Genomic DNA, 12,426 nt, shown 5'->3' on the forward strand with positions numbered 1-12,426 from the left:
GAATCATGGAGAAAATGGGATTAGGGGCATAGCATTCAAAAACTCTGTCAGTGACATATAAAAAAAGATAGGAACCAAATGAAAATGGTAGCACAGTTTTATACATGTTAAGTGATTGAGACATAGATAAATGTACAACGAATACTGGTCACTTCCATGGCCTAGAGCAGGATCCTGCTGGGCCTGTGCCATGGTTTCCTCCAGGGTAGGCTGGCAAATTCCATGGCCTGGGCCAGCAGGCCATGGTGATGGAGTGGGGTAGATATAACTGGGAGTGGGGTGGGGTAGGATGCATGGGTTTGAACCAGCCCCCCTCTGTTCATAGTTCCTGCTGCATCAGAAGATATACAATAAATATCGCACTTTATTTTGAAAAAGGCCTGAAGTTTGCTTGTGGAAGTGAGCCGTGTAAGGGGTTGATGCTTGTGAGTTATTGTGAAATAGTGGAAGAAAGGTTCTCAGAAATCAGATTGAAAGTTGTGATAGAAAATATATATGGGTATTGTCTTCTTATTGTCTCTCAAGAAACCATTATCTAATATGTCAATAGTTCTGGAAAAAAATTGAGTTTTCAATACAAGTATTCTAGCAGAACTGCCTGTACCTAGACCTGCAACCTGGCCTTAAATCCTAAATTTCAGGTTTGGGTTAGAGCTAGACTACTCCAAGACATGGAGCATGTCAGATGGCCATATGTATTTCCTACATCCTCCTTGTAATTATTCAACCTGTTTGGATTTGGTTTCGTGTAATTTTCATAGGCAACTGATATTAATCAGTAATCAAAACCTGTGCCCACAGTTTAAAGCTAATCTGTGGAAGGCAGAGTCAAGACGGTGGAGTAACATGGAAAAAGTATAGTGAGGTCACCTTCTCTCCACCATCAACCAAACTTTACCAAACAGATCTAAAAAACATATCAGACCAAATCCTGATGGGGAAATTCAAGGAAAAAAAATCACAGTGAGTCATTTTTCAGGATCAAGTTGGCATAGGGAGATAGAGAGAAAGGTCAGCCAACACTGAGGATGGGGTTTGGCCTGGAGATGCCCACACAGAGTGCTCCAGCACAGGGAGAGATTGTGTGCTGGTCCAAGATGAGGTCCATACTTGCATTATTCTGAGCCACAAATCCAAGGGAATTCTGAAAAGGGGACCTGCACCCAGGGCTAGTGTTTTGGGGTAAGGAGCAGTTGCATGTCCTCAGTGTTACACCTATAGAAAACTAAATTCAGAAAGAAGTAGCAGAGATATATCTCAGACTCCAAGAGCAGAGTGGTGTCTCATTTCCAACCTTTATCTCAGTCTGAAGCTTACAAAGGAATAACAGGAACAGGAATCCCAGACCCAAAGGGAGTCTGCACTTCTGTCACTGAGCCAACAGAGTTTCACAGTTGGTTAATGGGGGCTGAGTGGAGCAGCAATCTTCCGTTACTCAGATCCAAGGTCAGGAACTTGCAGAACTCAGTTCATGGGACAGCAATTAGACTTAGACCTTAGATTAGACTACTTTGGGAGCACTTGATACCTTGCAAATCCCTAGATTGAGCTGTTCCTGAGATCTTGAAATAATACAACACTCAATACCCCAAGAAAGGGGCCAACTTAGACCTCCCTCCACAAGTGCTCAGGCAAGTCAGAAAGTAGGCAAGAAGAGTGAGAGGGAACAAATCCCATCGTAAAAAGCTATTATGGGGAGAGGGATGCTCAAGACACAAACCCAGAAGAAAATGACTGCAAAACATTTACAAGCAAAGCCTCAAAGAAAAACTAAGCTTGTACACAAACTTAGCTAGAATTCCTAGAAGAAATGAAATAAGTTAAAAAAAAAGTTAAAGTGTTTTTATAAATGAAATGAAAGCAATAGAGGACAAAATGGAAAGGAAATGAGAGTTATAAAAGAAAGAATTGGAAAGGGAAGCAACAACTTGGCACAAGAGATACAAAACCTTACCCAAGTAACAAGATCCCTAAAAATTAGAATGGAACATAGAAGACAATGACTCAATGAAACAACAAGAAATGTTAAAATCAAGTTCAAAGACTAAAAAAAATTAGAAGAAAGTATAAAATGTCTTATAGCAAAACAAAACAAAACAAAAAACCCCCCAAAAACCTGACCTGGAAAACAGCAAGGAGAAAAAAAAATTGAGAATTCCTGGAATATCTAAATGCCATGACTAAAAAAAGGGGGGGGGGGCTAGACTTCATATTTCAAGGAATCATAAAAGAAAACTACTCAGATCTCTTAGAGCCAGAGGACAAAGTAGAAATAGAAAGGATCCACTGGTCATTTCCTGAAAGAAACCCTCAAATGAAAACTTCAAGGAATATTATAGCAAAAATTCAGAACTTACAGGTGAAAGAAAAAATACTGCAAGCATCCAGAAAGAATTCAAGTACTCAAGAGTCATAGTCAGAATCATAAACAATTTAGCAGCCACTGCTATAAATTAGAGGAGAGCTTGGAATACAATATTTCAGAAAGGAAAGGATGTAGGCTTACAGCTAAGAGTAACTTACCCAGAAAAATTAAGAATAGTCATATGGGGGTGTGAGGGTGAAAAGGAACCTTTAAAAAGACTTCCAAGCATTCCTGATGAAAAGATCAGAGCTATATAGAAACTTTGAAACTCAAATGTGAGTTGAGAAACATAAAAAGATAAACATAAAAAGGATAAACTGCTTACATTTAAATATGGGGAAATGATACATGTGTCCCCTCTGAACCCTATAATTATTATAGGCCATTCAAATTCAAATTAAACAAAAGGCCTGGGAGTGGTTGTTTTATGCCTTGATAGTCTTAAAAAGAATGGAAACAGAGGTGAAGAGGAATTCCCTTACTAGAGGTCAGGGAAAGGAATGTTAGGCAAAGTTATCTCACATATTTGGGATGTGCAAGTAGAAATATATACAAGCAAGGAGGAATGGTGGGGAACAGTTTGTACTTGAACTCTCATCTGAACTGATCAAAGAAGGAAAGAATACACAAACACAGTTGGGTACATTTCACTCAATAGGAAAATGGAAAAGGGAACATAAGAAGGAAGGTAACTCTAGGGAGGGAGTAGTCCTAAGCAAAACAAACTCTAATTAAAGAGATATAATATATATTTATAGCCCTTTTGATGTGGCAAAGAATGAGAATCTGAGGACCTGTCTATCAATTGGGGAATGGCTGAATAAGTTATGGTATATAAATGTTGTGAAATACTATTATGCTATAAGAAATTATGAAGGGGATGGCTTCAGAGAAACCTGGGAAGATTTAATGATCTGATACAGAGTGAAGTGAACAGAACCAGAAAAACAATTTATACAATGACAACAATATTGTAAAGTTGAATAACTTTGAAAAGCTTAGGAGCTATGATCAACATAATGATCAACCATGATTCCCAAGGACTTGCAACAAAACATGCTACTCACCTCCTGATGGAGAGGAAGATTCAGAATGCAGAATGTGTGTGTGTGTGTGTGTGTGTGTGTGTGTATGTGTAAGCATGTGCAGAATCTATGTATATAACATATACATATGGGGCAGCTTTGGTGGTTCAGTGGATATGAGCACTGGACCTTAAGTCGGGAAGATCTGAGTTCAAATCCAGCTTCAGATACTTGCTAGCTGTGTGACCCTGGGCAAGTCACTTACCCCCCCATCTCAGTTTCTCATCTGTAAAATGAGAACGTAGTGAAGAAGAAAATGGCAAACCACTCTAGTTTCTTTGCCAAGAAAACCCATGGACAAAAGTTCATGGGGTCATGTAGAGTCAGACAAGACTGAATGACTGAATAACAACAACAATATATACATACACACATACATACAATATAAGTTTTTAATTTCCAATCTATAAATATATAGAAAATATGTATATATATACTGTTTCATTCTTACTCTGAATCTTTCCAGTCTATAAATATAAATATACACATGTATACATGTATATATGTGTATGTGTAATATAATATTTTTTCCTTTCAGACATGGCCAATGTAGAAATTTGTTTTATTATACTATATATGTTTATAATTGGAGTTTAATTTTTCTTTTATTCTCAACTGCAATGGGTATGAGGGAGAAAAAAGAAATTTTGCTGATTGAAAAAAATCCAATTAAAAAAATAGCTAGCCAGTGACTTTTCAAGTACAAAGTGATAATTCATTTCAAAAAGGATCATGCCGCAACCATCTAGAAGAGTGTCCAGATATTGCTGTAATTGTAGTTTATGGACTTACAAGCTATAAGTCTATGTCAGGAGGAATTACAGTTCATGGAATTAATTACTAGATTAGTTTCTTGGAATGTGGTGCTAACTTTGTTTCTAAAAATGATTCACAATCAATTCCATCTTCCTTATTTGTAAAATGGGAACAGGACCACCAATCTACTTCATGTGTTAGTTTGTTGTGAAAGAAAATTGAATAAAATAATAAAAGAAGACCAAAATGATGAAATACCATAGAAAAGTATATTGATAACACTCTTAGGAATTTCTATACTCCCTTTGGTGAGCTACCCTTTAATAAATCTACATCAGAATGAATCAGCATGTAAACTGCTATTTAAATGTGTTATTGTTATTAGAAAATTTCTATAAGTCCTGTCCAATAATTTTAAAAATACATATTTGGATAAATGAAATTCTCCATGTGACTTAGTTTTGCTTAACATAATACATTATTTAATCTCAATTCTTTTTCATTTTTTTGTAGTTTACATTTCTCATATATAGTGATGAATTTTGTGGTATAAAGGATAGATCTAAGCTATATTTTCACAGCAAAAAATTGGAATCTGTAGGGGGGCCTATTGTTTGGAAACTGGCTGAACAAATTATGGTATATTAATGTGATGGAATACTTTTATGCTGTAAGAAATGATGAAAGGATGGCTTAAGAAAAACCTGGAAAGAACTGATGCAGAATGAAGTAAGTACAAGCAAGAGAACAATTTTTACAATAACAGCAGCATGTGAAAAGGAATAACTTTGAAAGTCTTTAGGAATTCTGATCAACACAATGACTAACCACAAGTCCAGAGAACTCATGATGAAACAGACTACCTAGTTCTTGATAATGGACTAAGCATTCAAAATTTATATATATGTACATATGTGCATGTGTACATAAAATATTTTGTATATGTGTGTATGTTGGACATGGTAAATGAGAAATTTGTTTTGTTTGGCAATACATGTTTGTAATGAGATTTTTCTTTTCTTGTTTTCACAATGGGAGAGGGAAGTAGGAGGGAGAGAAGGTAAATCTCCATTTAAAAAATAACATTTAAGGTTATACACACACACACACACACACACACACACACACACAAAAGGAACTAATAAGTGAGGATTAACAACCATCTTCCAAGGATAAGAAAGTTGGGTACTTATAGCTATTGTAGTGAATTCAATTATATATGTATTAGAAGTGGTGCTAGAAAACCATCAAAATTAAAGTAGGCTTTTTTAAACTAGATTTGCATATAATATGTGTGCAACAAAGACTCAACTTTGCTGGGTGTCCTAAAAGTATTAGCAGAGCAACTTAGTGATACTCTTTTAGAATTACTCACTTAGACTTCAGAACTTAGAAATCAAGGCATGCTAGAAGTAATGGACTAAGAAATTTTGTCTTCTTATTGTTTTAGGCCAAATAATCTGGTTGCATATTGTACAACAAATTTTGAAAAACCATGTCAGATTTTGTAAATGCTCCCACAGACATTCTAAAAGCTTAATAAGAATCATGTCTCAGAGACAACATTTTTGAAGTAAAGGGTGTAAATATGGCTCCAATCAATAATTCTCTTCAACAGCCGTTTTGCTGTTTTTTCTGGTTTCATTCTTTTCTATTTATGTAGGACATTTTCCCCTTCTCATCTATTCTAATTCTATGTAAAAAACTGAAGCTATTTAGGCCATTAAAAAAAAGGAAGGGGATTTTTTTTTAGAAGAACATGACAGCTGTCTTCAAATAGCTAAAGAATCTTCACATGATAGAGAAATTAAAATTAGAAATGTTTTGCTTGGCTCCATTGGACAGAACCAAGAACAATGGGTGAAAGTTTCAGAGAGGCAGAATTTGACTCTATATAAAGGAAAAACTTCCTAACAATTAGAGCTGTCCCACAGTGGAATGAGCCATCTCAGAAGATAGTGAGATCTCCAGCCTTGGAGTTCTTCAAAAGGAGAACAGATGACGATTTGTTAGGAAACATTATAGAAGGGATTTCTGCGCAGGTTAGGGTCAGGCCTAGGTCCTCTGAGATCCCTTCCAGTTCTGAGCTTCTGTTCTTTTCTCTCTTGCCAGGGATGATATGAACAGCTTCTTTCCACTCCCTTTTTTGCCCCCTTACACTGAACTGCTTCAGGTTTTAGCTGAAGAATGGCAAAGACAAATATAATAAGCATTGGGCATTCTTTACCCAAACTGTTCAGTATAACAAGCCATCCTGTTTATTGTACTGTCATAATCAGCTTACTTAGACTAAGGCTAAGTACCAAACTGCAAGATCTTACACTGTTGGTCATGTTACAGGGTTGGGGGAAAAGTTATGTAATTGGTCTGTAAATCATAACCAGGTGATTTGGTAACATGCTTGTAATCCAGGAGCACAATTTACAATTCATGGCTAAATGCTCCACCATCCTTCAAAGGTTTTTCTCCATACTATTAGAAAACACATATGGCTATATGACATTAATTTAAACCCTTTATAGTTGTATCAAACTTAGAACACTTGGACAATGCTTTTGGCAAAGCAAGAAACAAAAGCACTTTCACAATATGATGCAGTCACATTGTTCTCATGTGAGTAATTGGTTTTCCTACAGAATGGAAACCAACTGTTTCAACACATACTATGTCTGTCATCTTTTTGATGCACACCAAGGAGTTCCAAATGAGTGGACCTAAAGTGACCTAAAGGACCTAAGTCACCAAAAGTGATTTTAAACAAAAGCCATCTATTACATAAGTGGGAATCCACAATTTGGAAATGGCCATCTTCACTTCTCTTGTTAACCCAGTGGTTCATGGTCATAGTCTGATGGGAACCTTTCTGAAAAGAGAGCCTACCCAACTATTGCCTGGCTGGCATAATTTTAAATAACTTCCTTTTTAAAAGCAAATATGGGAGCTGTGAAGGTCCATCTCAAAGCTTCCTCAAGCTTTACTTGGAACTTCTTTGAAATATTCTTCTGTCGCAATGTTGGAAACTCCTCCATGCCAATTCTGGAGCCACACATTTTCGACATTCATTTTCATGAAAAACCACTCGTAATGACGGGGCCACTTCCTCATCACTGGATGCCTGTAAGAACAAAAGAAGATATCAAAGCACAGCTATTTCTCCTTAAAATGTTTTTGAATTTTCTTTTTTATTGTGAATTTAATCATCAAACACGAATATTTCAAGATACAAAGGCAAAGAGGAAGGAAGATTGTATAGGAAACTGTGAACTTCCATTAGTACAAATTTTTTTAAAGCATATATCTATCTATTATATTTGTGTCCCCCTTCTATACTTCTTTTTCTTCCTTTGTCCTTTTAAAGATATTTTAGTAATACTCTTTTAAAATTCACATCTATCTATCTATCTATCTCTCTATTATCTCTCCGTCTCTTGGTCTTATTTACATCCCCATTCTATACTTCCTTTTTTCTTTTGTACTTTAAAATGTTTTACTAATGCTCTTTTTATATTCATATCTATCACTACCCACTAACCCACATTTCCTCCCCACTCACAAGTAGAAGCCCTCCTTTGTAACAAATACATATAGTCAAGCAGAGTAAATCAACCCATTGGGCCAGGTCTAAGAATGTATATCTCAATCTTTATCTCTAATCATGCGAGGGAAAAGAACTTTGAAAGGCATCAGAATTCTGACCAATTTGTCTATTTCTTTAAAAAAACACACATGTAAGTAATTAATTATAAATTTAAACAAATTATGAATTTAAATAATGAACCAATTAAGCAGGCACTTAGTCTCAATTACTTATTTTAATATTTCAAGCACCTGCAATTTCATCAGTGTGGGTATTCCCTCTGCAGATGAGGTTTGTAATCCTTTTATGTCTTAAGAGATAGTCTTCATGAAAATGTTGTGGCTGAAAAAATTGATCACTCATTGGTCAACCTCTGGTGATAATCCTTTCTGCTTTTAGCTAGGCTTATGACCTAATGATAGGCATACTTTGTCTCAAGGCCACTATTCAAAGCCTTGCCATTTTGGCAAACAAACCTTCAAATCAATTCACCAAACATTTATTAAGTGCCTTTCCTGACATCCTTTGCCTCAGTTAGGCCTCCTCCCAACCTAGAAATTTTTTTTACTTGTGTATATTTTGTATTTCCTTATATGCACACATGTTGTTTCTCCTGATGGAATAAAACACTTTAAGGTCAGGGGCAATTTTTGTCATTGTATCCCCAGTGCCTGGCACAGGTCAGATGCTCAGCTAAATAAATACTTATTGGTTGTTTGAGCATAGGTTGTTTGATGTAACTTTTTCTTTTTTTTTTGATTAACAAACATTTATTTTCTCTCACATCCCCCTTCCCACTGTTGAGGAAGAAGAACGGCAAAACAAAACCTTAGTTTAAATAAATACATGTATGTATATGTGTATATATGTACAATATACATACATATATACATACACACACACACACACACACACAAACAAAATTAACCAAAACAAATTCATGCATGGGCTATATCCAAAAATGTAAGACTAACTCTGCATCTTGAGTCCATCACCTCAGTGTCTGGTCATAATGGGTAATATTCTTCATCACTGAGTTTCTTTTGTGGTTGGTCATTGAATTGATCAGAATTATTAAGTCTTTCAAAGGTGTTTGTTTTTGTATAAATTGTTTTTCCTGGTTTTGTTCACTTAATTCTGCTCTGGTTCATACAAATCTTCCCAGGTTTCTCTAAACCTATCCCTTTTAAAATTTTTTATAGCAAAATAGTATTGCATTAAATTTATATATCATTTTATTCAGAGTATTCTCATACCCCACCCCTCCCCAGTCTCCAATTCTTTGTTCCCATAAAAAGTGGTGTTATAAATATATGTGTAGGCCCTTTTCCTCTTTCTTTGATCTTTGGGGCCTACTAGAGGTAAAGCCGTGTCAAAGCTGGTGCACAATTTAGTAACTTTTGGGACAAAGTTCCAAATTGTTTTTCAGAATGGTTGGACCAATTCATAGCTCTACCAGCTATGGGTCAATATGCCTGTTTTTTACAAGGTCATTTTCCTTTTTTTGTCAGCTTTGTCAATCTAATGGGTATTAGATAGAATATCAAAATTTATTTAAATTGTATTTCTTCAATTATTAGTGAGTTGAAAAAATTTTTCAAATGCCTATTGACAGTTTGGAATTATTTCCTTGTTCATATTCTCAGACCGTTTATCAACTGGGAAATGGCTCTTAGTCTTATAAACTTTTGAATCAAGACTTCATATGTCTTGGAAATGAGAACTTTTCAGAGAAACTTGCTGGATGTTGCTAATTCATGTGGCATGTATGGTAGGGATGAATGCTTTTCCAGTGTTCCTAGAGCAAAGGTTTAATTTGTAAGGTTCAAAATTCATCTGTTCTAGGTAATATGGGTGTGAACTGCTCCACATAATTCTTTAAACTCAAGTGCAATTTAGGGCTGCTTATTCTGGTCAATAGTGCCAGCCAGGTAACTGAGAACAATTTGATCACCAGGAAGGCAAATCATTAAAGAAAAAGGAGAATCATGATGGAGACTATTTATAGAATTTTTTTTTAATTGTGAGCCTGGGAAATATGAGACCTGTCCAAAATTTGCATTCACCTAAATAGTTTTGAATAATATGCCTAACATGTTTTGACAAGAATTAGAGAGATCTATCATTTTCATTTCAAAGCAAAGTCCAGCGGCAATTTGTTCTTTTGACTCAGAGCTCACATTTTCAGGAAACTTGCTTAACAACTTACAAAGCACTTTCCTAGTCTGTGAGTTACAGAGTGCAAGCATTTATATCCCCAGTTTATAGATGGCTTAAAGAGATTAAGTGACTGGTCCTTAGTCAAATAAGACAACAAGCAGCTTTGTGAGGGTGCAAACCTGGGTCTTCTGGTTTTTTTAGTATCTTTTCCATTGTACCACCCAGTCTCTCGAGCATGTGACAACAGGCAGCCCAAGGCTTCTTTGAAGTCCAAGAAAAATTGACTCTAGGGATCATAGGACCCAAGATTTAAAGCTGCAAGAGGCCTTAGAGGCCAGTATGTCTAACCTTATTTTACAGATTAATTAACTGAGACTAGAAGAGGTTAAAACAATTGTCCAGAGTCCCAAAGTGAGTAAATGTCTGAGGCAGGATTCAAATGCAAATCTTCCTGGCACCATACTAAGCCCTCTATCTACTAAGCCACTTAGGTGAACAAGTTCTCCTTATTTTACAGATGAGGAAACTGAGGCCCAGAAAGCTAAAGTGATTTCTGTAAGGTCACATGAGAGGCAGGATTTCAACCGACTGTCTTACTATCATACCAAGAATGGACATAAAATAAGTAGTACTTGCTCATTATTTCTAGGCCTCACATGCCATTCATTCCTTGAAACAGTTGTGCCCAGCCTTTGGCTGGCAATGAATGGCAACAGAGCAAAGGTGCAAGGTGAAAGAAATAAATATTATTCTATTATGTTAATAACTAATTATTAATTTGTGATCCATCCTTTTACTTCTGTCTCTATTAAGACCCAGCTCCTGAAAAGATCAGGCAGTTTTAGAAGGGTGTAACTGTAAAGTAATTACCTTCTCCCATCTCCAAAGCGTCTACCTGGGCAGAAACCTTTACTTTTTGTCTACTCGGTAGACAAAGGCCAGCATCAGTTAGATATTTACCCCAGGGATATTTCTCCTGGTCCTTGACCCCCTCCATTAGAATGTAGCTAGACCCAGCTCTTAAAGGAAAACAGCCAGAGGATTGAAATGAAAATGGCTTCCCCCGCCCGGATTGCTGGAAGCTGCTGAGTCTCAGGATCAAGCCATGTTCTCAGCAGGAGGAACTGAAGACTTCTAGCCCACCTCCTCATTAAATGTCCACCAATCAGGGTTGAGTTTTACTTATCAGGAGCGTTCCCGGTCAGAAGGTACACATCTGATTTAAGGTGGTTCAGAGTCACCCTCAAAAGAAACCACTGACCATTAATTTATTTATTAGTCAGCCTAATTAATAAATTGATTATTAATTACCTAGACACCCCCTGTCTCTCAGGGGCTTTTTATTAACTACAAAGTCTAGGCCATGTTAACAGTGAAGCAGTGATAGCATCATGCTTGGTCATAGCATCCTCACCCCCATTTCTTTCTCTGCCATCCTTACCCCTCTTCTAAAAGTCTACTTTCTTGTTTCATCAACAGGAGGAAAAGTAAATTATAATGACATATTTCAGGTCAAATCTACATTAGAACATGTACGAACCTTGAAAACACAGCTTGCTTAGCAAATTCCACTTCTTCTGGAGACACAGAAACCATCTGGCCCGTCAGAGTTAACCTGGCACATCGAAGATCTTCCAAGTCAATAATATTTTTTCTGCATGGAAAGAACATTTCACACACATATTATAACAGCTATGCAAATCAACATAGCTCCATAATCAGCCTCATGGTAACTTAACATCTTACTAACATGGAAAATGGAGCCTATATCTGCCAGTTACTGATCCTTACTTTTCCCATCAAAGGGAAACCCAGTTTTCTACCCCAGAGGCATCGAACTTGTGGCCAGTAGACTGCTTCAAAACCTCCCTGGAACAGTCTGAACCAGATTAAAATGTAATTGGGAAACATTTGTAAAATCAATAAAAATACAACACAAGTAATGTTGATTTGTGATTTTTAAATCAATGTGTGCAGGGATCCATTTCTGTATCAGTTTAACAGCAAAGTTCTACCCCATTGGTCATAGAGGGTTCATTTAAACCTTTAGAAGACTCAAGCCATGAAATCTTATTTGAGAAATAGATCTAGGAAGGGAAAAAGAAGGACCAGATTACCCAAGTGGCTAGTGGCTTAAGATGAACTATTATTATTTGCTTTTAAATTAATAGTGTTTTAATAATCATAGTGGCATCTCCACAGAAATAGGAACTAGACCTATGATGTTTTTGGTATAGTAAACTTCTGGATGAAGAGACACCTTTCACCAGCAGAAGTCAGCACCTTTTCTTCAAATTACAATCCTAGAAAGCTATCTAGATTACTGACAAGTTAAGTGATTTTGCCAAGGTCACACAGCTTGTATTTCTCAAAGGCAAGACTAGAAATTGGGTCTTTCTGGTTTTGAGGTTGGCTCACTAGCCATTATGGCATGCTACTTCTCCATTCTTTTGAAAAACTAGTTATACATGGATATGTGAAAT

The 12,426-nt window shown here is 36.4% G+C and overlaps 1 protein-coding gene and 1 pseudogene across 1 annotated transcript in view; one reads left to right on the forward strand and one right to left on the reverse strand.

Annotated features, from left to right (window-relative positions):
- Positions 1-12,426, forward strand: part of LOC114051782 — a 91,859-nt pseudogene that overhangs the window by 39,737 nt on the left and 39,696 nt on the right.
- The window catches only part of CREG2 (cellular repressor of E1A stimulated genes 2), a 64,082-nt gene continuing 58,097 nt past the window's right edge, over positions 6,442-12,426 (reverse strand). The window contains exons 3-4 of the mRNA XM_027874192.1: positions 11,484-11,597; positions 6,442-7,321 (exon numbers count right to left, since the gene is read on the reverse strand). Coding sequence (XP_027729993.1) covers positions 7,174-7,321; positions 11,484-11,597 — 262 coding nt within the window. The 3' untranslated portion in view covers positions 6,442-7,173. The remainder of the gene's footprint in view (positions 7,322-11,483; positions 11,598-12,426) is intronic.

This window comes from Vombatus ursinus, unplaced genomic scaffold (assembly GCF_900497805.2).
Source record: "Vombatus ursinus unplaced genomic scaffold, bare-nosed wombat genome assembly UNPS02014805.1, whole genome shotgun sequence".
NCBI lineage: Eukaryota > Metazoa > Chordata > Mammalia > Diprotodontia > Vombatidae > Vombatus > Vombatus ursinus.